This window comes from Heptranchias perlo, chromosome 2, assembly GCF_035084215.1.
Source record: "Heptranchias perlo isolate sHepPer1 chromosome 2, sHepPer1.hap1, whole genome shotgun sequence".
NCBI lineage: Eukaryota > Metazoa > Chordata > Chondrichthyes > Hexanchiformes > Hexanchidae > Heptranchias > Heptranchias perlo.
In genome coordinates this window covers 24,293,101-24,316,681 of record NC_090326.1, presented here as the reverse complement: position 1 = coordinate 24,316,681, position 23,581 = coordinate 24,293,101, and the positions used below count along the sequence as shown (strand labels likewise).

Here is a 23,581-nt window from a genome sequence, read left to right as displayed (position 1 = left end):
GGAGTGAGGTACTCAAGAAAAAGAACCAGAGGAGTAAGAGGACAGGCCAAGATGGGACCTAGCAATGAGAGCCAAACGCGTGACGTGATTTGAACGTGGAATGTGTAGCCAGATGGAGCAGCTTGGATGAGGGGGAATGAATCACCATTTGTGAGCCAGTTTTCAGTCAGGCGCAGGATATCAACAGATTTATTTAAGCTGAAGTTGTGAATGAGGATAGCCTTGTTTACAATGGAGTAAACATTTAAGAGAGCTATATACAGAGCAGGCTGCATCACAAGTGGCTGTCATTTATCACTGGTTTGCCCAGAATATGATTGTGGCCTGGCTAACACTGTGTGGAGGATATTGAATTTGAGAGAAATTCTATGAAGTTTGGGAAAGAACATTTTATTCCTCCAAATTGTTTAAATTCTGTTCAAAAATAAATAACTAAATGAGGCTAATTTTTGTCTTATTGCATTCAAATTTACTGTTATGCATCTTGGTTCTTTTTTAAAAAAAAGTTAAATCAATCTTTTTCCAGAGCAGTAGAACATCATATTTTACTAGACTTCCTATACCAAAGTGATAAAAAAGTTGAACATGCATCAAACTGGGCCACTTTTGCACACCTCTTACAAGCTTGGGTACACAGCCAGAGGCCTGAGAACTAGTCTCTGACCTTTCTAGTCAGGGCATTTTGCACATGACAAGGTACAAAACTAGTAGTAGAGGGTAAAGGATAGAAATAGTGGCTTTTAAAGTTTAAGAGTAGTGACTGGAAATTTGTTCTAATCATAAGCCTGATGTAATTTTGATACCTCCTTAAAACACCAGTCATAATCCATTAAAAATGAAAATCAGGAGCACCATTTGTCTCATCTTAGAGGTTTGAAATATAATTGAATATATTCATCCAATATACCAACACAACACAAAAACCAACTTGAACAAAATGTCTCCCGTACATAGCAACATATCCTTGCACTGTGTGCATGGCTGTTGATGAAAACTTGCACTCGTATATGGAGTTTACCCTATGTGAAAACTAGACAATTACATCAGTTTGTGAGAATTACAGAACCTAAGGCTGGTGGTGACAAGTAATTAATCTCATCACAAGGGTCAGATGACATCATGTGAAGAACGTGGAGATCAGCCATATGTACAGCATTATAGTCTTAATAAGATTTCAGAAAAGTGCAGGGGGGTAGCAAAATCTTTGTACACTGCCCACTAAAACTGAAAAATACTTATAAAAAAGTATTTGATCTTGTCCATCTATGCAATACTATATAATACTGGGTGAAGTCCTGCAGTGTACTGGTCTGTCACTGGTGTTGGTAGTGGTAAATTACCAACTTGCATTGCTTTCAAGAGGAGCTCCAGGTGCACTGGAACACTAAGCAGTATTGGCAGTATGCAATTTCTTCCCCCTCCCTCCAGGCAATATGGCCACTGTAGCTGCCACTCTGGGGAACTTTTTTGTGGTTTATACCTATAAAGTTCACAGGAAATTTCTTTTATTCCATTTTTTTCCCCACAAGTGATGTGAAAGCCAGTGTTGTCTATGCCATTGACAAGAAAGAATGAACTGGATGACTGAAATAAAAAATAGAAATGCTGGAAATACACAGGTCTGTTAACATTTCAGATGAAGGCCTATCTTTCCAGATGCTGACAGACTATGTTTCTGTTTTTTGTTTCAGTTTTCTAGAATTAGTAGGTTTTTTTTTAAACTGAAAGATTACAAATTTATTCACCAATATTTATCTGGAAGTAAGTTAATATTTATACTTAGCAAACTTTGCGGAATACTTTTATTCAGATTTTAGTTTTAAGCACCTTTGGAATGTTTTTCTGTTAGAGGTGCTACATAAATGCAAGCTGTTGCTGTTGGTTTGTTTCTGTATCAAAAGCAACACTGAGCACAAATGCCAACTGCAAACATGCCTCATGACATTAAGGCAAGGCGACAGGACAATGAAGGATTATAGATTATGCCATCATTATTGTATGTTTCACCAGTAAAGTCTTCATGCAGCATGTATTAAAAATGCATAACAGATCCAACCAGGTCTTCACTGAAAGCTCAAATCAATGCTGCAAAAACTGCATTTATTTGATGCAAATAGACAAATTGAGCTTTGACCTAAAATCAACTTGATTGTCTAGCAGCGTGCCCACATAAAGTAGTCCTTCATGCTTCAAAAGACCTATGGCATAGCTCTTTCAAATGTAGAACTCTTCCAAAAACTACATGCCAAAGTGTCATACACTTACTCATGAGCACAACATTCACCACTCCTGTTGCTTATGCTTCCAGGATGGAACCTTTTGTGCAGCTTGTACTTTGTACCCGTGTGGAATTAACACCATTTTCAATGTAACTTCACTGGGTAAACAAGTATTTGGTGGAATTACTTTCAAGTAACTGTCCTTACCTTTCCCAATACATTTTTACATTGTCTTTATGACAGCAGGACTGGTCAGCAGTTATAAATTACTGACTGTTTTTGACCATTCCTCTGGCTGAAAGTTGATTACTTAACCCATTAATCAAACTGCTGTCAAATATAGCTGCTGTCACACTCCATGATAGTATGATTGATAAAAATGTAACATTTGGGAGGAAAAAGGACACGTTGCACTGTACTCAAAAATCCTATAGGCAACTCAGTGATTTGACTATCACTTTCGGAGAGAAAAATATGCAATCAAGTCTTTTGACTTGAGTCATTCCAGTAAAAATAGATAGCACCTTTCACGACCTCAAGACATCCTAAAGCGCTTCACAGCCAATGAAGTACTATTGTAACGTAGGGAAACGTGGCAGCCAATTTACACACATCAAGATTACACAAACAGCAATGAGATAAATGACCAATTAATCTGTTTTTTAATTAATCCATTTTTTGTGGTGTGGTTTAAGGGAGAAATGTTGGCTAGAACACTTTGCTTGCTCCTCTTTGAATAACGCCATGGTTCTTTTATATGCACCTGGGGCATAGCCAATTGGGCCTTAGTTTAACATCTTATCCAAGAGTGTTGCACTGAAGTGTCAGCCTAAATTATGTGCTGTATTCTCTGGAATGGGGTTTTAACCCATGACCGTCTGACTCAGAGGCAAGAGTGCTACCACTGTGCCAAGGCTGACAAGACTGATGAGCGTAGCAAACGTTTCAAAACAGAAGCGGTAGGGATTTCTTTGTGCCCCCCTTCTTTTCATTGTCTACATATTGATCCTTAGAAACATTAACATAGTGTCAGATCTATTAAGTACGCAGTAGACACCCAGCTCTACCCCTTTAACACCACACCTCTCGATTCCACAAGCACCTGTGTAATCTATTCTTAAATGTTAACATGGTGTCTGTTTCAATCAGTAATTGCATTAACATTTCACAGCCTCACAACCGTTTGTGGAAATAGGTTTTTCCTGCTCTCTGTCTCTTGCCACGGGTTTTACTTAATGTTTGAAATGATTATTATTTGATCACAGTTGTGATATTGTTTGGGCTACTATGTTGTTTTCCTGGTCCTTTGAGAGACAACTCTTCAGCCTTTTTGGCAGTTCCAAATTACAAACAATCTTCCAAATTTCTATTTCAGCTGCTGGGGGGAAAATATCTGAAAATAAAATAAACCGTTTTCCTTGAAGTTTTAAAAAAAAAGTGTATTAATTGCCTAATGCTCCAAAGATGGATTAATTCATTCATAACAGGATACTGTGGTACTGCATTTCGGAGAATGTAGGGGGGACTGAATTCATATTAGCAGGGTTGCCTGGTGCTGTGTTAAAATCGGATCACATTACTGCCCATTCAACATTTCCCACGGGCTAAACAGCACATTGTAGAGTCCCGGAAAACAGGGTGCAGTGACTGAAAACACGGGTTTATTTCTCATGCAGTTTTTTAACAGAAATCCATCACCATGATTGTGACAATCAGTCACTGCTCAGTAGTAATCCAAAAAGCAAACAGCTGTAGAGTTGACTTTTTTTTGGAAGGAGCAAGAGAAAGGAGATGAAGCCCCCACCTTATGACATAGTACTAGGCGAATCCATTGGAATTACTTCATCAGAAATACCCACGTTTTGTTCTGTTGATGCTGTAGGGTGAACATGTGCCTTTAAAAGCCTTTATTTTATGTAATGAAATTGTGGGGCCAAGGTTTTATGGCCCATTTTAATATATATTTCAACTAATGAGCAGAGGTCAGTGCATCCGATTCACTGTGCTCTGCATTTAATGGCTAAGAAATGATCATGGTTTTTTTAAAAACATATTGCCAACCAGCTCAAGTCTCATTAAACTGTTGCAAACAAAATGGCCCTTAATACTTGGACAAAACATGTATGGAAAAATGCAAAAATTGGTGTACAGATGGCTAGGACTCTGAAGTGTTGGCCATTCTGCATGGTATCCTGCACCTGGGCGTTATCAAACTCCCTTCGAGAGTTTGCACCTTTAGGAATCAGAAATTTTCTTAATCATCTTTATCACTCCCAGCTACAAAAGGCAAAACTGAGCAATACAACTTTCCAACCATCAAAACAGTTGCACAGTTCTTGATCCGAAAAATATAAAATACAGATATTCAAATTTTAAATTAAACATAATTACCATGGTAGCCTTGAACACATTAGAGTAATAATAAAAACTAATCGTATAGAATTAATCTGAGCCCACATGTAGTATGCCATTAATCTAAATGTTTGAGTTGCAACTTTGAAAGTACAAGTGCTTTCCACGATACTTCACAATGCAATTTTGGTGCCAACTGGGAAAATGTTTTTTAAATAACAGTCCCAACTTTTAGATGGCTGGTTCCATTTTAAACGATGGTTTCAACTCCCCCACCCACCTAAAAAAAGAGAAACTTGCTTAAATTGATCTTCCCTGAAAATCGCTCTCCAGATTTCAACATTACAAAGATGACTTACCCACAAGTAATATGTAAACTGTAATGCAAAAATAGCGATTCCTTCATTGTCAAACGAGCCTGCTACAGATCGAGATATATAGCCTGGCACTATGGCGATAAAGCAGGCAGCAAGTAGTCCTGCTCCCTGGTTCCACAGCTCCCTAGTGAGGAGATAGGTTGATATTGATGTGAGACCACTGAACACAGGCGCTAGAAAGACACAGACATCCCGGATGTGGACTGTTATATGAAGCGTATTCAAAATCCAGTGTATACAGCCTGCTGTGACCATCAAACCAGGATACACCTGCAGGGAAAGCAAGATAAATTTGTTAAGTATGTGGAGGTATTTTAAGTTAACTAAACATCTCTTACCTATGCACTTTAATTTTATTTACTGTATTCAAACATGTAAGAGTAAGCCACATAACTTATTTTTTTAATTTCACAGCACAACTCCTAAAGACATTTTGTCTTTACGGATTCAGACTCAAACACGTTATAAAATGTCCCAAGGCACTTCACAGGAACGTTATCAGACAAAATTTGACACCGAGCCACATGAGATTAGGACAGGTGAGTTAAAGAGGTAAGTTTTAAGGAGCAACTAAAAGCAGGAGGGGCGGAGGGGTTTAGGGAGGGAATTCCAGAGCTTGCCTAGGCAGTCGAAGGCACGGTCACCAACAGTGGGGCGAAGGAAATAGGGGATGCACAAGTGGCCAGAACTGAAGGAGTGCAGAGACCTCCAAGGGTGGTAGGGCTGAAATGCTTCATGAATGACCTTCCCTCCATCATAAGGTCAGACATGGGGATGTTCGCTGATGATTGCACGGTGTTCAGTTCCATTTGCAACCCCTCAGATAACGAAGCAGTCCGTGCCCACATGCAGCAAGACCTGGACAACATCCAGGCTTGGGCTGATAAGTGACAAGTAACATTCGCACCAGACAAATGCCAGGCAATGACCATCTCCAACAAGAGAGAGTCCAACCACCTCCCCATGACATTCAACGGCATTACCATCACGAATCCCCCACCATCAACATCCTGGGGGTCACCATTGACCAGAAACTTAACTGGACCAGCCATATAAATACTGTGGCTACAAGAGCAGGTTAGAGGCTGGGTATTCTGCAGCGAATGACTCACCTCCTGACTCCCCAAAGCCTTTCCACCATCTACAAGGCACAAGTCAGGAATGTGATGGAATACTCTCCACTTGCCAGGATGAGTGCAGCTCCAACAACATTCAAGAAGCTCAACACCATCCAGGACAAAGCAGCCTGCTTGATTAGCACCCCATTCACCACCCTAAACATTCATTCAGTGCGCCAGTGGCGCACTGTGTACCATCCACAGGATGCACTGCAGCAACTCGCCAAAGCTTCTTCGATAGCACCTCCCAAACCCGCGACCTCTACCAGCTCGAAGGACAAGGGCAGCAGGCACATGGGAACAACACCACCTGCACGTTTCCCTCCAAGTCACACACCATCCCGACTTGGAAATAGGGAAGTCTACCACAGGGAAGTCTATTGTCAATTTATCCGACCACACCCTTCAACCAGACGAAATCGAAGTTCTCAGCCGAGGGCTCAATTTCTGCCCCACTACCAAAATGGACCCCACTAGTCTCGCGGCGGACACAGAGGAATTCATCAGGAGAATGAGGCTCCGGGAATTCTACCACAAACCCCAAGATTTCAGCAGCGAACCCAATGAGACAATCGACGATCCGGAACAGCAGACAGAGGGATCCGCGGTACAGCAACCGAAGAGGAAAGAGTCAAACTGGACTCCTCCGGAGGGTCGCTGCCCTCAGCTGGACATGTATGCTCAAGCTGTCAGGAAATGCGTCAATGCCAGATTCATCAGCCGCACTCAGAAGACAGTCCAGAATGTCACCCGAGCACAACGCAACGCCATCAACGCTCTCAAGACCAACCGCAACATCGTCATCAAACCAGCGGACAAAGGAGGAGCCATAGTCATACAGAACAGAACAGACTATTGCAAAGAAGCATACCGACAACTGGACAACCAGGAACACTACAGACGGTTACCCGCAGATCCGACCAAAGAACACACCCACCAGCTCAACAAACTGATCAAGACCTTCGATCCAGACCTTCAAAGCATCCTACGCATTCTCATCCCACGTAATCCCCGCGTGGGAGACTTCTACTGCCTCCCAAAGATACACAAAGCCAACACACCCGGACGTCCCATCGTATCAGGCAACGGAACCCTGTGTGAGAACCTCTCTGGATACATCGAGGGCATCCTGAAACCCATCGTACAGGGGACCCCCAGCTTCTGTCGTGACACTACAGACTTCCTACAAAAACTCAGTACCCACGGACCAGTTGAACCAGGAACACTTCTCACCACGATGGACGTCTCGGCACTATACACCAGTATCCCCCACGATGACGGCATCGCTGCGACAGCATCAATACTCAACACCAACAACAGCCAATCTCCGGAAGCCATCCTACAACTCATCCGCTTCATCCTGGATCACAATGTCTTCACCTTCGATAACCAGTTCTTTACCCAAACACACGGAACAGCCATGGGGACCAAATTCGCACCCCAATACGCCAACATTTTCATGCACAAGTTCGAGCAGGACTTCTTCACTGCACAAGACCTCCAACCAACACTATACACCAGATACATCGACGACATTTTCTTTCTATGGACCCACGGCAAGGAATCACTAAAGAGACTACACGATAACATCAACAAGTTCCATCCCACCATCAAGCTCACCATGGACTACTCCTCAGAATCAGTTTCTTTCTTGGACACACGAATCTCCATCAAAGACGGGCACCTCAGCACCTCACTCTACCGCAAGCCCACGGACAACCTCACGATGCTCCACTTTTCCAGCTTCCACCCTAACCACGTCAAAGAGGCCATCCCCTATGGACAGGCCCTGCGAATACACAGGGTCTGCTCAGACGAGGAGGAACGCGATGGACACCTACAGACGCTGAAAGACGCCCTAGTAAGAACGGGATATGACGCTCGACTCATCGATCGACAGTTCCGACGGGCCACAGCAAAAAATCGCATAGACCTCCTCAGGAGACTAACACGGGACGCAACCAACAGAGTACCCTTTGTCGTCCAGTACTTCCCCGGAGCGGAGAAACTACGCCATGTTCTCCGCAGCCTTCAACATGTCATCAATGAGGACAAACACCTCGCTATGGCCATCCCCACACCTCCACTACTCGCCTTTAAACAGCCACCCAACCTCAAACAGACCATCGTTCGCAGCAAACTACCTAGCTTTCAAGAGAACAGCGTCCACGACGCCACACAACCCTGCCACGGTAACCTCTGCAAGACATGCCAGATCATCGACACAGATACCACCATCACACAAGAGGACACCACCCACCAGGTGCATGGTTCATACTCCTGTGACTCGGCCAACGTTGTCTACCTCATACGTTGCAGGAAAGGATGCCCCAGAGCATGGTACATTGGCGAGACCATGCAGACGCTGCGACAACGGATGAACGGACACCGCGCAACAATCGCCAAACAGGAGGGTTCCCTCCCAGTCGGGGAACACTTCAGCAGTCATGGACATTCATCCACCGACCTTCGGGTAAGCGTACTCCAAGGCGGCCTTCGAGACACACGACAACGCAAAATCGTCGAGCAGAAATTGATAGCCAAGTTCCGCACCCATGAGGACGGCCTCAACCGGGATCTTGGGTTCATGTCACGCTACACGTTACCCCACCAGCGAACAAATGTTATCTGTTTTTAATATAATGGGTCATTTGCTGGCTCTCTCTGCCTTCCGGATGTTTCTGCCTCTCTGTGTTTTTTTTTCTCTGTTTTTTTTCCCTGTTTGTTTTTTTGTTGAATGTGTATTCGGGGGTTCTGCAGGTGACACCTCTCTGTCTGAACACGGTGATTGCCTTGGCAACGGGCAGTTGCAGGGGCAGTCTGTAAACACCATGTATTGTTCTATATGTATAAATGCGTAGGCTTCAAGGAGCTCTTGAAACATTTGCCTGAGGAAGGAGAAAATCTCCGAAAGCTTGTGAATTTAAAATAAAATTGCTGGACTATAACTTGGTGTTGTAAAATTGTTTACAATTGGAAATATATTGCCGTTCCTTCATCGTCGCTGGGTCAAAATCTTGGAACTCCCTACCTAACAGCACTGTGGGAGAACCTTCACCACACGGACTGCAGCGGCTCACCACCATCTTCTCAAGGGCAATTAGGGATGGGCAATAAATTCTGGCCTTGCCAGCGACACCTATATCCCATGAACGAATAAAAAAAAAGTTAGAGATAGGGAGGGGCGAGGCCATGGAGGGATTTGACCAGAAGGATGATAATTTTAAATAATATTCATTCTAAAGTCTCTGAATCTACAGGCAAGCAATGCACTCCACAGCAGGGTCTGATTTGATTGTAACCTAGCTAGCAGTATTAGCCGACTGACATTAGCAAATACTTGGCCATTTTGGTTTGCAAGGCCAAATTGTCAGGTTGAACTTCAGGAAAATAGAACATTCCAGAGGCAGAAATAAATTAGCTACGGGAGGAAACTGTTCTGTACGGGCAGTGGGACTATTGGGAAGAGTATTTGGATGTCAGGAGAGAAAATACAGATGACAGAAATGCAAGATAAATAAGGGCAGACAGGCACGAAGAAATAAAGAAACAAGTGAGGCAAGGCAAATGTCAAAAAAAACTCATTAAGACCAGAAATCCATAACGCAGAACAAGAAGGAAACAAAATGAGACACTAAAACAAGCACAGAAATGCAACTTTATTAAAAAAAAAGACAAGTTAGCAGTAATTTAACAGAATTACTTATTTGTGGAGTTACTTGAATCAGGGAAAGTTTAAATTGCCCACTTTCAGGAGCCCAACACATTTTGGGGAAAGGCATTGTCATCATTGACAATGGCACTGACCCAGTTAACATGTGGTACAACCTGAGTGCAAACCACTTATTTCTTCCCCTCCACCCCCCATTTATTCTTAACTTGAATCACAGAGTTTTAAGAATACTGTGTCCTTTGAGAATCCTTCACAAACAAAATAGATATGTTCATAAAATATGCTTGCTTGTGACTGCTGCAACCACTGATAACCTTATGCATCTCGAAAAAAAATGCAATCTCTCTAAAATTTAAGAGGTGGAGTAGTTAAACAAGATTCCTTGTCCTTCTCATTCTGCAGTGGTTCATTATAACTTTTTGAAGGCAACAGATGTAATGAGGTTACGTCAATTCCAAAGCTCCTGTATACAGTTCAACTCCAACTGCCCCACACACAAGAAGCACATCACTGCACTCCAGTATGACTAGCAGACAGAACAAGCTGCTGCCATATCTGGAATTGACACAAAAGAGCAGTCTTGCAAATATGTGTCAGGCTCACCCTGTCAGCCTTCTGCAGACTTTACCCTGGCCAAACGTGTTTATGCTGGTACATACCAGAGCAAACTATCTCCCTCACCCTTTTACACAGAAATACACTCCTGTATATTTTATAAATCCCATTTTGTAACACTTATATAAAAAAAATCTATACATTAAGATCTCATGAAAGAGATTTGCACTTTGAAAGATATAAAAATCTCTATAACAAAGAATTAAACGCCTTAAAAGCAAGACCGTAACACTTCAACAAGCAAAATTTGTAGGCTACATAAGCTATTTTTAAAAAAATAAATTTTCAGCATTGCCCTGCAATTTGTTGTACCATGATACTGGTACTGAGAATGTGAAAATGCAAAATTAGGCTGTTAAACTTTCAGTTTAGCAGTCATCGTATTCACAACCAGAACTTTGAATGCAAGTTACAAAATGGTAAGACTTCCTGCATGTGACTTGGTTCCCAGCTGCCATTTTGAAAAAACAGTTTTATTAAGTAGCAGATACAGGGGTACAGCATGAGGCAGGCCCAGCACACTGCACCACAACAGTAGCACATAAATTAGAGCTCCCTATCCTCTGCAAAGTTAGAGGGGAAATGCTGAATCGAAGCCAGGTGCTACCCCACGGGAGGAACGGAAACACTGAAGGGAGAGTCACACTAGGCTGTCCCTATTCTCTTAGCAGTCAGCTTCAGACCAGCAGAGGCCTGGGAGCTGGTTGCTTTATCATTCAGGCATTTTGTGAATGGAGGAACAATACTTTCTTTACTTAAGCTTATTTATTGGGTTCTCAAAAACTTACATTTGCATTTTATGAAGCTATTTTACATACATGTTCATTCATACATGTATATATACACATGGTTTAGGAGGCCACTGTATAATTAGGGACTCATTTATACAGAAATTTTATATGGCCTTTGTATAATTAGGTGCACAATGCACATGTTTGATTGGGAGTTCTTATTCTTGTACATAGTTTATGAAGTCACTGCATACCTTGACTGCACTGTGCCTGTGGGAAGAATGCATCAACTAGTCTAGGGCCCATTCTTAGACACCTACTCAGCACAAACTACTCCCCAACCCAGCAACCCACCCACTGGCCATAAGGGGTGCCAACCCCAACCAACACGCAAGACCCCATCAAACCTCAAAAATCAGGGCCTCGGCCTCCTGAGCTGCACTGATTCCAAAACATTTATTCTTAAAAAACAAATCAGAGATAAAAATAACTGGTGGATATGAACGAAGCTCAAGATTCAATTAACCACGTACAAGGGTTTAATTTTCTACTGCCAATTATAGTGCCATGTCTGAATAATATATTGCCAACTCCTGTTGACAGCTGTTAATGTGCAAACTTCAAGCTCCTCATTCAAAAAAGCGATTTGATAAAGTGTGCACGATAGTTCTTTATGCCCACTTTACATCTCAGAACTATCAGTTAGCTGGCCCATATACAATGCAGGCTGATTTGGCAGCAAATGCTAGTTGTGCATGTGCAGGATTTGTGCCTCCGCAGTTGTTCCTTGATCCCAAACTCTACTTTACAGCAATGGTGATTTGCAGCTAAGAAAGTTGCATCAACTTTGAGACTGGTTGGAATGGTTCAGTGCTGTGAGCAGGTCCTTTACAGATGCACCTTTACAGTAACTTTCAGCATTGACCTGTGCTTCTAACAGCACTGCTGTACCTCAAGTTTACAGGATTGCCTCCGATGACATTCTTGACCTTAGAGGCAACCTTGTACATGGGATAATAGTAACACTCAAGTGTAGAATTGGAAAACACAATGCTAACACCTAGTAACACAATGAAACCTCTTCACTAGGACTTAAAATTCTCAGATTCCTTGAAGATGAAGGAAAGTCTTGGGGGAAGCAGTTTTTCTGCAAAGTACTCCTCTTTAAAAGAAATTGTTCTCACCTTTTTCTTAAAAAAAAATCCCACTGGGTGACCATTGAGTCAGGTCTCTTTTTGCTAGGATGCTACGGTTCCCTCAATTATTGAGAGCTGCCCCATGTGCTCAAGAGTGACTACATTGTAAACTGCACAGGTGAGACTTTAGAACGCCCTGCAGAGAGCTAGTCTAAAGCCTTGTGACTTCAGTAATCCATGCCATAGACTGGGAAAATTGCATTCCAAGCCTGTTATTTTGGTTTCCTGGGGTCAGTGACCTGGGTGCAGCTTTCAGGCCAGTTTGAAAGGAGATGCCTCAGGACACTCCCCATAATTGATTTCGCTAGTGATTTAGCAGGGAGGCAGACATGGGCTAAGGGCCTTTAGATCGACAAGAAAATTGATATTTAAGGAATTTCTGGTAAAACCATAATTTTCTTCTACAAAAAAGAGGGAGTGCTTTGAACAAAATGACTCCCTGATAAGATCAATTAGAACATGTTCCTCTGAGCACTATGAACAAGGAGTGTGAGAAGGCAGTTTAAAATACATTTTAAAAGGCTGTTGCTTCCTCCTAAAGTTTAGAAATTTAAACCTCAAGGTGCGCAATCATTATTTCCTTGTTTTTTCACTTTTTAAACTTCAGGGATGTCCTCTACTATGGCCTTTCACCTAGGTATGTCAGTTAAAAATAATGGTTTCCTGTACTGCACCTGAGTTACTTGGATTAAAATCTCAGCATTAAGCAGGCATTTCCACTCAGGACCATCTGCTTCACAGGAAGCGGACTGACAGTTATTGGCATTTATTTGAAAATTCAAATTCAATTACCTACTTCACATTATTTTCATGCTGATAAATGGGGACAAAATGCAGTTTACAACTGAATTGCATTGCTTCATAATGGTGAACATATACATTCTGCTAATTATCATTTGAGGGCAAAGGTGAAGCTGGGAAAAGCCATAAGCAATATTGTTTAACCTCTGGTTCAGTGTGCTGTTGTTCGAGTGAATTATTTTTATAATTCAATTTATTGTTCTTTTGGGTCTTTATAATTACTTTTTCTGCTAGGTCATTTGTGAGCTTCGATCTTCCTTTGTTTCTGAAACAGAGATAATCTCCTTGCTCCTTTTGTATTTTACTATTCCTTTCGTATTTTCCAAATTTCTGGTTGCCTGCTAACTTCCCCTCTCTTATATGGGTAAGGTCTCAATCTCTTCAGTGCTTTATAAATCTCCATTTTTTCTATCCCTCTCTCGCATAAGTCTTCAAGAGTTCACACACAACTGCCATTTTTCTGAAGCGTTCTTTGCTCCATTTGTGCTTAACTACTGCTTTATTCAATTCTGCTCAATGTTCCACCCATCTGAAATTCCAACTGCTCACTCTCCAGCCTCTCACACTTTAGCTTCAATTCTTGACACTTTCATTTATATGTTTTTTTTATTGGTGGTGGGCTGTCTTTTTGAAACGCCGATTCAGAGGGTAGTTAAGAGTCAACCACATCAGTGGGGGACTGGAGTCATATATAGGTCACAGACCAGGTAAGGACAAAAGGTTTCCTTGACTATTGGTGAACTAGTTGTGCTTTTACAATAATCCAACACTTTTATTGATACTAGCTTTTTCTAAATTTCCAGATTTTTTAAAACCGAAATCAAATTCTCAAACTGCCATGGTGGGATTTGAAATCACGTTCTCTGGATTACTAGTCCAGTAACATAACCACTGCACTGCCTCTTAAAGCACTTCATATATATTTACTTTAGAGCAGAGACTGCTGCGTAAGCAAACCTGGCAGCCATTTCACACACAGCAAGATCCCAAAATAGAAAGAACGAGAGGAATAGGTGACCAGTGTTGAGAAAGGCCAGGACACCAGGCGAACTCCCTGCTCTCATTCACCTGAACAGGCAGACAATATCTCTGTTTTTAACATCTCATTCCACTGATAATGCAGCACTCCCACAGTACAAGCTCCTGGTATGGGGCTTGAACCCACAACTTTCTGATCCAGAGGTAAGGGTGCTACCAACTGAGCCATACTCCTAAGATGCTTGGCAGGTTCTTTGGCAAAATGGACACAATAGTGACCAAATCCTCAGTTTGCCAGAGTTACCAGTCTTTATTGTAATATGTTACATAAATAGAACTGAAAATTTGACTTCAGTAGAAAATACATAATTCAAATCATGGGATTCGCATTTCCTGTGAGGAGGCCAAATTTGAAACTAGATTAATTTTCAAAACTTGAAATGATGGGGCACTGAATAGCACACGATTACATGTCCTTTCACATCTGGGTTCAAATCCAATCCACACAGCTGGAAGGAAAGACACCCTTCGTTCTGTTGACTACAAAGCTGTTAAGTTGAATGTAGGCAGTTTGAATCCAGTCCCAGTTGGCATGAGTTTACAATTGAAGCTAATTTGCAACCATCATTTTTTCCCCCCAAATACTTTTTTGTTCCCCAACCCCAAAAGACAAATAAAACTTATCTTTTGATCGCAAATTGCTCTCAAAAAGTTATGGTTCAAGTATTGAGAAAATTTGTCAAATATAAAATTTATTTCACTTTTAAACTAGTTTCATACTGTTTAATGTCATGTATATTTTCCAGCCAGGCCCATTGAAACACAGGAAACAGGACATGAACACTCTGAACACTAATATACTTAAACATAGTTGTAATTATAGCTTCAAATTGTAATTAACGGAATTTTCCAAGAGCAGTCCACATGATTTGGTGTATAAACTGTGAACTTAATGGAATCGCCTGCATTTTAATTAAAATTTAGTTCAGCTCTATTGCCTATATGTGCGACCTGTAAAATGTCAAAGTACTGACAAAACGAAATAAAATCAATATGCAATTTTATAATTTGCACGCATATGTCTACTCAATTTTTTCCCTACAAAACTTAGCTCATGGCTTAAATCTTTATCCCTTTCTAACCTCTCTAGCATTACCTGGTTTGTTATTTAACTCTTCCCCTTTGCTACTCCCTCTTATCTATAATTATGACCTTGGGAGTCTCAAAGCTCATCAACTTTTAGTTTTGTGTCTGCATTGCCTATCCCTCCGTCAGCCGTACAAGTTTAAATCCTCTCCCCATCTCCTACAATTAAATTAATCCTCTTTGCAAGGAGAATGGTTCTAGAGGACAAGGGCACAGTGAATGAAGGATTGACCACCAAATGGTAGAACGGAGGGAGCAGGGGCCAGTAAGCCAGAGTTCGAGGGTGGAGTGTACCGCCTGGGACACATGGCAAAGATATCATTTGTGGGGAGGGAGGGAGGGGGGGGGGGGGGCGGTGTCAAGATCCCAGAAATAACGTGCACAGACCAGAAACAACCAAGGGGGAGGAGTGAAAATACAAGTTATGTCATTGAGGTAATCAGTACTTTTTCAGCATGTGAAGCAGAACACTACAGTGTGCGCTAAAACAGATTTAATTAGTCCACAGAACTGATTATTCACCCAATTCACATTACGGCCTCCATTTTAGCACCCGCTATCGGGTGCGTTCCTGGCAGGGGGGGGCTCCAAAAATCAGGGAATCCCGAGCGGGTCGGGAGCCTGGCTCCAACCCGCCCACTTCCGGGTTCCCCACAGACGCGCCGACGTGCGCGCGCAGCCCCCGCATGTGGGACTCCCGCAGGCAATTAAAGCCAGCGGGGTGCCACTTAAGACTATTTACATTGCTATTTCAGGTCATTAACAGACCTGATTAAGGGAATGTGTCAGGAGAGGTGGGATTTTAGAAACAACTGGGACTATTTCCCATACTGGGGGAAACACTCCCAGTTGAAATGGACGTGTTGCAGCCATCAGCCTGTGGCAGCTGCAAAGGTCCATTTGACAGGTGGGGGGTGGGGGGGGAAAAAGACCCTCACTCATTGCAGGAGGCCGCTCTGTCACTTGGGACAAAGTTTGGCCTCCACCACCCTCCTCCTGACAATCAAATGCACCAACTTGCACACTTACTCCGGGGTCCAGAGACATGTACCTACCTTGCGGACCCCCTCAGATGTACATCTTCCGGATGGGGGCCGCCGTAGCTGCAGTCATGACCTCCTCGGATGGCGAACAGCATCACCAGCCTTGCCGGCCAAGCCGTTCACCTCTGACACGTGGAGCTCCACAACACAGTGCTGTGACACATCCACCTGCACAGCAGGAGGGAGGGCAACCGCAGAGAGAGATGCGTCGCAGGGGGCACTACCCTCGCCACAGGGTCCACAGACCGAGGCTCAGCTTCCTGGACCTCTCTGAGCAGCAGTGCAAACGGAGGCTGAGAGTCACTCGACATGTAGTCGTGAACATCTGCAGCCTCTTTCATGCCGAGCTGCTCCTGGCTGGCCCAAGCACCATCTTCTTACCTGTCGCTGTCAACGTCACCACTGCCCTCAACAACTTCTCCTCCGCATCCTTCCAGGGTGCCACCGGGGACATCGCCGACATCTCTCAGTCGTCTGCACAAAAGAGCCCTGCAATTACACCTACACCCACTCTGCAGTGACACAATGGGTGGCATCAGGTGTGGGTCTTCATTGTGATCCTCAGGAAAGGGCATTATTGCACAAACCAGACAAGATTCGCAAAGATGTGGCAGTAGTGGTGCCAATATAATATGTGATGTGAGTTGATCAGAAATTAAATATAAGTAAAAACCATGACAAACCCTCAACCACCCTTGTGCATCCCCTTCTTGCTCACAACACGTTTGCCTTACGCTTCCTACTGCACATATGTGATGCATGCCCTGTGGCTGCAGCACAGGTAGTGGCAGGTTGAGTGAGGCTGACTGTGAAAGAGATGCATGAGAGGGTGAGTATGAGATAGAGCCATGAGATTGTATGAGGATTGGGTTGAGTGGTAGTGGCGGGGTGAGTACTGGCGAGGTGAGTAGGTGCAGGTAAGATGAGGATGAGGTTTGAGTGGGTGTGAGGGGTGATGTGACAGCAGTGTTGGCAGTGCAGAAGGAGATGTGGGGTGGGGGCGGTGATGTGGCAGACGCGGAGTGTAGGGGAATGAGTAAGTGTACTCACTTTGGCTGACCTACTGCACTGTATGCAGATGGGCGATATGTTGGTGGTGCAGGTGACCTCCTCTGCCACCTAGGGCCAGGCCTTCCTGGTGGCAGAGGCAGGCCGCTTCCTCCCGCCCGCTGGGGGGGGGGGGGGGGGGGGGAGATCTGTCCTCCCCCTCCTCCTCACCCCATCTAATGATACCTGGAGTGAGGCATCATTAAACTGGGAGCAGCCTTCCCCCTGGGCTGCGCCATGCTGTAATGTTTCCTATTTGTTGCAGCATGTCAGTGGAGAACTGCCCCTTTAAATAGAGCTCCTCCAGCTGACAGACCTTACTGTGCATGCGCAGTCCACCCGACGCGTAGATCAGCTGCGGGGAACCCGGAAGAACAGGTAAGTGGATCCAATTAGGCTGCAATCGCGCGCGGGGCAGACTGATTTCACCGGGCGCGTGCCCCCCCGCCGCGAACGCACAGCCCTGGTAATATCGAGCCCTACAAATCTGACCTTATACATGCACACTTTCCAGAAGGGATAGTGATCAGATGCGAGAAACCCTTGCTGATTTTTTCTCTTAACCCACCAGGGCTGAGGCCAATGTAGCATCCAACTATTCCCCAAAGTAGTAATCAGCTAGCTTCGCTTAGGATTCAAACCTGGGACCCATTGGTCTATATGTCTTAGTGCTACACTAGGTTGTATATTGATCCACTAATGTGGTGGATGTCTTTACAAATGAATAATGTCCATAGCCCTGTAGGTTACAGCACTTCATGTGCAAATCCAAGTACTTTTTAAATGAATTGAGGGTTTCTGCCTCTACCACCCTTTCAGGCAATGAGTTCCAGACCCCCACCGCCCTCTGGGTGAAAGAAAAATTCTCCTCAGCTCCCCTCTAATCCTTCTATCAATTACTTTAAATCTATGCCTCCTGGTCACTGACCCCTCGGCTACGAGAAATAGGTCCTCCCTATCCACTCTATCTAGTCCCGTCATAATTTTAAATACTTCAATTAAATCTCCCCTCAGCCTCCTTTGTTCCAAAGAAAACAACCCCACCCTATCCAATCTTTCCTCAGAGCTAAAATTCTCCAGCCCTGGCAAAATCCTTGTAAATCTCCTCTGTACCCTCTCTAGTGCAATCACATCTTTCCTGTAATGCGGTGGCCAAAACTGAATGCAGTACTCAAGCTGTGGCCGAACCAATGTTTTATACAGTTCTAGCATAACCTCCCTGCTATTATATTCTATGCTTCGGCTAATAAAGGAAAGTATCCCGTTATGCCTTTTTAACCACCTTATCTACCTGTCCTGCTACCTTCAGGGATCTGTGGACATGCACTCCAAGGTCTCTTTGTTCCTCTACACCTCTCAGTATCCTCGCATTTATTGTCTACTCCCTTGCCTTGTTTGCTCTTCCCAAATGCATTACCTCATACTGCCCAGGATTGAATTCCATTTGCCACTTTTCTGCCCACCACCTGACCACGTGATATCGAGAAACGGCCAAGTGCACTGGATACAGCAAAGGCTATGGGCCCAACAACATCCCAGCTGTAGTGCTGAAGACTTGTGCTCCAGAACTAGCCACACCTCGAGCCAAGCTGTTCCAGTACAGCTACAACACTGGCATCTAACCGACAATGTGGAAAATTGCCCAGGTACGTCCTGTCCACAAAAAGCAGGACAAATCCAATTCGGCCAATTACCGCCCCATCAGTCCGCTCTCAATCGTCAGCAAAGTGATGGAAGGTGTCATCGACAGTGCTATCAAGCGGCACTTACTCACCAATAACCTGCTCACCAATGCTCAGTTTGGGTTCCGTCAGGACCAATCGGCTCCAGACCTCATTACAGCCTTGGTCCAAACATGGACAAAAGAGCTGAATTCCAGAGGTGAGGTGAGAGTGACTGCCCTTGACATCAAGGCAGCATTTGACAGAGTGTGGCACCAAGGAGCCCTAGTAAAATTGAAGTCAATGGGAATCAGGGGGAAAACTCTCCAGTGGCTGCAGTCATACCTAGCACAAAGGAAGATGGTAGCGGTTGTTGGAGGCCAATCATCTCTGCCCCAGAGCATTCCTCAGGCAGTGTCCTAGGCCCAACCATCTTCAGTTGCTTCATCAATGACCTTCCTTCCATCATAAGGTCAGAAATTGGGATGTTCGCTGATGATTGCAAAGTGTTCAGTTCCACTTGCAACCCCTCAAATAACGAAGCAGTCCGAGCCCACATGCAGCAAGACCTGGACAACATCCAGGCTTGGGCTGATAAGTGGCAACATTCGCGCCAGACAATGACCATCAACAACAAGAGCGAGTCTAACCATCTCCCCATGACATTCAACGGCATTACCATCGCTATTTAAATACTGTGGCTGCAAGAGCAAGTCAGAGGCTGAGTATTCTGCAGCGAGTGACTCACCTCCTGACTCCCCAAAGCCTCCCCACCATCTACAAGGCACAAGTCAGGAGTGTGATGGAATACTCTCCACTTGCCTGGATGAGTGCAGCTCCAACAACATTCAAGAAGCTCGACACCATTCAGGACAAAGCAGCCCGCTTGATTGGCACCCCATCCACTACCCTAAACATTCACTCCCTTCACCACTGGCACACTGTGTACCATCCACAGGATGCACTGCAGCAACTCGCCAAGGCTTCTTCGACAGCACCTCCCAAAACCAGTGACCTCTACCACCTGGAAGGACAAGAGCAGCAGGTACATGAGAACACCACCACCTGCACATTCCTCTCCAACTCATACACCATCCCGACTTGGAAATATATCGCCGTTCCTTCATCGTCGCTGGGTCAAAATCCTGGAACTCCCTTCCTAACAGCACTGTGGGACAAACTTCACCACACGGACTGCAGCGGTTCAAGAAGGTGACTCACCACCACCTTCTCAAGGGCAATTAGGGAAGGGCAATAAATGCCGGCCTCGCCAGCGACGCCCACATCCCATGAGCGAATAAAAAAGTCCATAGCTTTCCTCCAATTTTTGTATCATCCGCAAATTTTTTGATCAAGCCCTCCACATTCAAGTCCAAATCATTAATATAAAACCAAAAATGTTTTGTAAATACATAAAGAGTAAGAGTATAACTAAGGAAAGAGTAGGGCCTATTAGATACCCAAAAGGTAACCTATGTGTGGAGGCAGAAGATGTGGGTATGATTCTTAATGAATACATTGCGTCTGTCTTCCCAAAAAACGGGGACGATGCAGAGATTGTAGTTAAGGAGGAGGAGTGTGAAATATTGGATGGGATAAACAGTGAGAGAGGAAGTATTAAGGGGATTAGCATCTTTCAAAGTAGATAAATTGCCAGGGCCAGATGATATGTATCCCAGGCTGTTAAGAGAAGCAAGGGAGGAAATAGCGGAGGCTCTGACCATCATTTTCCAATTCTCCCTGGCTACAGGCATGGTGCTGGAGGATTGGAGGACTGCTAATGTTGTACTGTTGTTTAAAAAGGGAGAAAGAGATAGTCCTAGTAATTATCGGCCAGTCAAACCTCGGTAGTGGGCAAATTATTGGAATCGAATCTGAGGGACAGCGCAAATCGTCATTTAGAATGGGTTATAAGGACAGTCAGCATGGATTTGTTACCAGAAGGTCGTGTCTGACTAACTTGATTGACTTTTTTGAGCAGGTGACAGGTGTTTTCATGACTGAAAGGCTGTTTCCAGTGGGGTCCCGCAAGCTCAGTACTAGTTCCCTTGCTTTTTGTGGTATATATTAATGATTTGGAATTGACTGTGGGGGGCTTGATCAAGAAGTTTGCAGATGATACAAAAATTGGCTATGTAGTTGATAGTGAGGAGGAAAGCTGTAGACTGCAGGAAGATATCAACGGACTGGTCAGGTGGGCAGAAAAGTGCAAATGGAATTCAATCCGCAGAAGTGGGACATAAGGCATTTGGGGAGGGCAAACAAGGCAAGGGAGTACACAATAAATGGGAGGATACTGAGAGGTGTAGAGGAAGAGAGGGACCTTGGAGTACATGTTCACAGATCCCTGAAGGTAGCGGGGTAGATAAGGTGGTTAAAAAGGCATTCGGGATATTTTCCTTTATTAGCCGAGACATAGAATATAAGAGAGCAGGAAGGTTACGTTTGAACTGTATAAAACATTGGTTAGGCCACAGCTTGAGTACTGCATACAGTTCTGGGCACCACATTACAGGAAAGATGTGATTGCCAGAGAGGGTACAGAGGAGATTTACGAGGATGTTGCCAGGGCTGGAGAATTTTAGCTATGAGAAAAGATTGGATCGGCTGAGGCTGTTTTCTTGGAACAAAGGAGGCTGAGGGGAGATTTAATTGAGGTATATAAAATTATGACTGGACAGGGAGGATCTATTTCTCTTAGCAGAGGGGTCAGTGACCAGGAGGCATAGATTTAAAATAATTGGTAGAAGGATAGAGGGGAGCGGAGGAGAAATATTTTCACCAAGAGGGTGGTGGGGGCTGGAACTCACTGCCTGAAAGGGTGGCAGAGGCAGAAACCCTCAACTCATTTATAAAGTACTTGGCTATGCACATGAAGTGCCGTAACCTACAGAGCTACAGACCAAGTGATGGAAAGTGGGATTAAGCTGGATTGCTCTTTTTCGGCCGGCATGGACACAACGGCCTCCTTCCGTGCAGTAACTTTCTATGATTCTATAAATAAGGTAGACAAATTCCAGATCTAGTCAGTTTAGTTCAGTAAATATATAGATTGGTCAATAAAGAAAGAATTATGCAGAAACCCAAGGAATTAAATATTTACAAGGCACCAGACCCAAATGACATTTAGCTAAAATCCTCAAAGTACTGAGAGGAAACAGACAAAGCTCAAAACAATATTCTTTAGGAGTTCTAAAATTGTGATCCTGATATTCAAAAAGAAAGCTGAGGTATGAACCAAGAATTACAGACCAGTCAGGCTAACATTGGTTGTGACGGGAAAGCTCAAAAGCATGTCACAGGATACAATCAATATTAATATGAATAGCATGGAGACCATAAGGAGTAGACAGCACTGGTTTAGGGGTGTTTACGGATGAAGACCTTCCAGTTGACATAATCTATTTAGATTTTCATAAAGTGAAGCTGTTATCATCAAAGTTAATCAAATACTTGAATTTATCTTAAGACCATGACAATAAGGAAATCCACCCTTTCCTTGCCATCCAAGGGTTGTGGATTATAGAATGAATCCCAGCTGAAGCAGTTAATTCTATAATGATGATTAACAAGTTTAAAAAAAGTTGGAAGAATGTCTAGTTAGGAATTCAATTAAGGGTTAAAGTGATAAATCAAACATATATTAACTGGAACATAGTTCCACAGGCTGCTGGGACCACAGAAAAGTCACTTAAAGGAAGGCAATTAGTTATGGAGATATACAATGAATGAGAAGTTAGATGGATTTTTGTTTTTACCTTTGGGAGACACTTCCAGAATCTCTCCCCAGAAGATTAAACAGGTTGGTTGAAGTTCATGATAGAACAGGTAGTATATGAAACATTCACTTAATATCTCTGCCATTTCCTAATCCACCATATTTGTGGGACAATGCAGCACTAAGAGTGGGCTCTATAGACAAAGTGGAAGCAATTGGCTCAATATGCTCCTTTTCTTAATTCAGTGCTTTCTTACATCCTTTGGTTAGGAATCGACGGCCCAGCTCTCATCAGGATCTCTATTCATACTTCAAGGTTTTTGTTCATTATACACCAGCCTGCCAAAATTAGGAGAAAATTATATCCAAAAAAAAATCTTTATTCTATTGGCCATTATTCCATACCTCAAACAGTCTTCATTCTGGGTTTATAAATAATTGTAACAAACATGGTATTAGCATTCTCACAGTCCAACTGTCAAGAGCACATCCACAAAAGAGTTTACTTCCAGGTCAGAATGTTTTGGTTCAGTTCATGCAATTATGGGACTGCAACCCTTTGATGGCCTAATCCTGGACAATTTTCTCCCGTTAAATATTGGGAAGACCAAAGCCATTGTCTTCAGCCCCGCCACAAATTTTGTACCCCTGCCATCAATTCCATTCCCCTCCACGGCTACTGTCTCAAGTTGAATCATATTGTTCACAATCTTAATATCCTATCTGACCCCGAGGTGAGCTTCTGATCCCATAATCTTATCCATAGTACTGGAGAAATGTAGTGAAGGACAAAATACTTGCAATGTAAGGCACACAGGTCAAACAGAACTAATTTGAAAAGCAAAGAGCACAGAAGATATTGAAGTTCAAATGTTTCCAAGTGGACACCACGTACAAGTTCACTTT

General features: G+C 43.5%; 1 protein-coding gene across 2 annotated transcripts in view; it reads right to left on the bottom strand.

Moving 5' to 3' along the window:
- Positions 1 to 23,581, bottom strand: part of stt3b (STT3 oligosaccharyltransferase complex catalytic subunit B) — a 132,984-nt gene that overhangs the window by 51,988 nt on the left and 57,415 nt on the right. For both annotated transcript variants that reach the window (XM_068001202.1, XM_068001210.1), the window contains exon 3: positions 4,931 to 5,218. In XM_068001202.1, the coding sequence (XP_067857303.1) occupies positions 4,931 to 5,218 (288 nt within the window). The remainder of the gene's footprint in view (positions 1 to 4,930; positions 5,219 to 23,581) is intronic.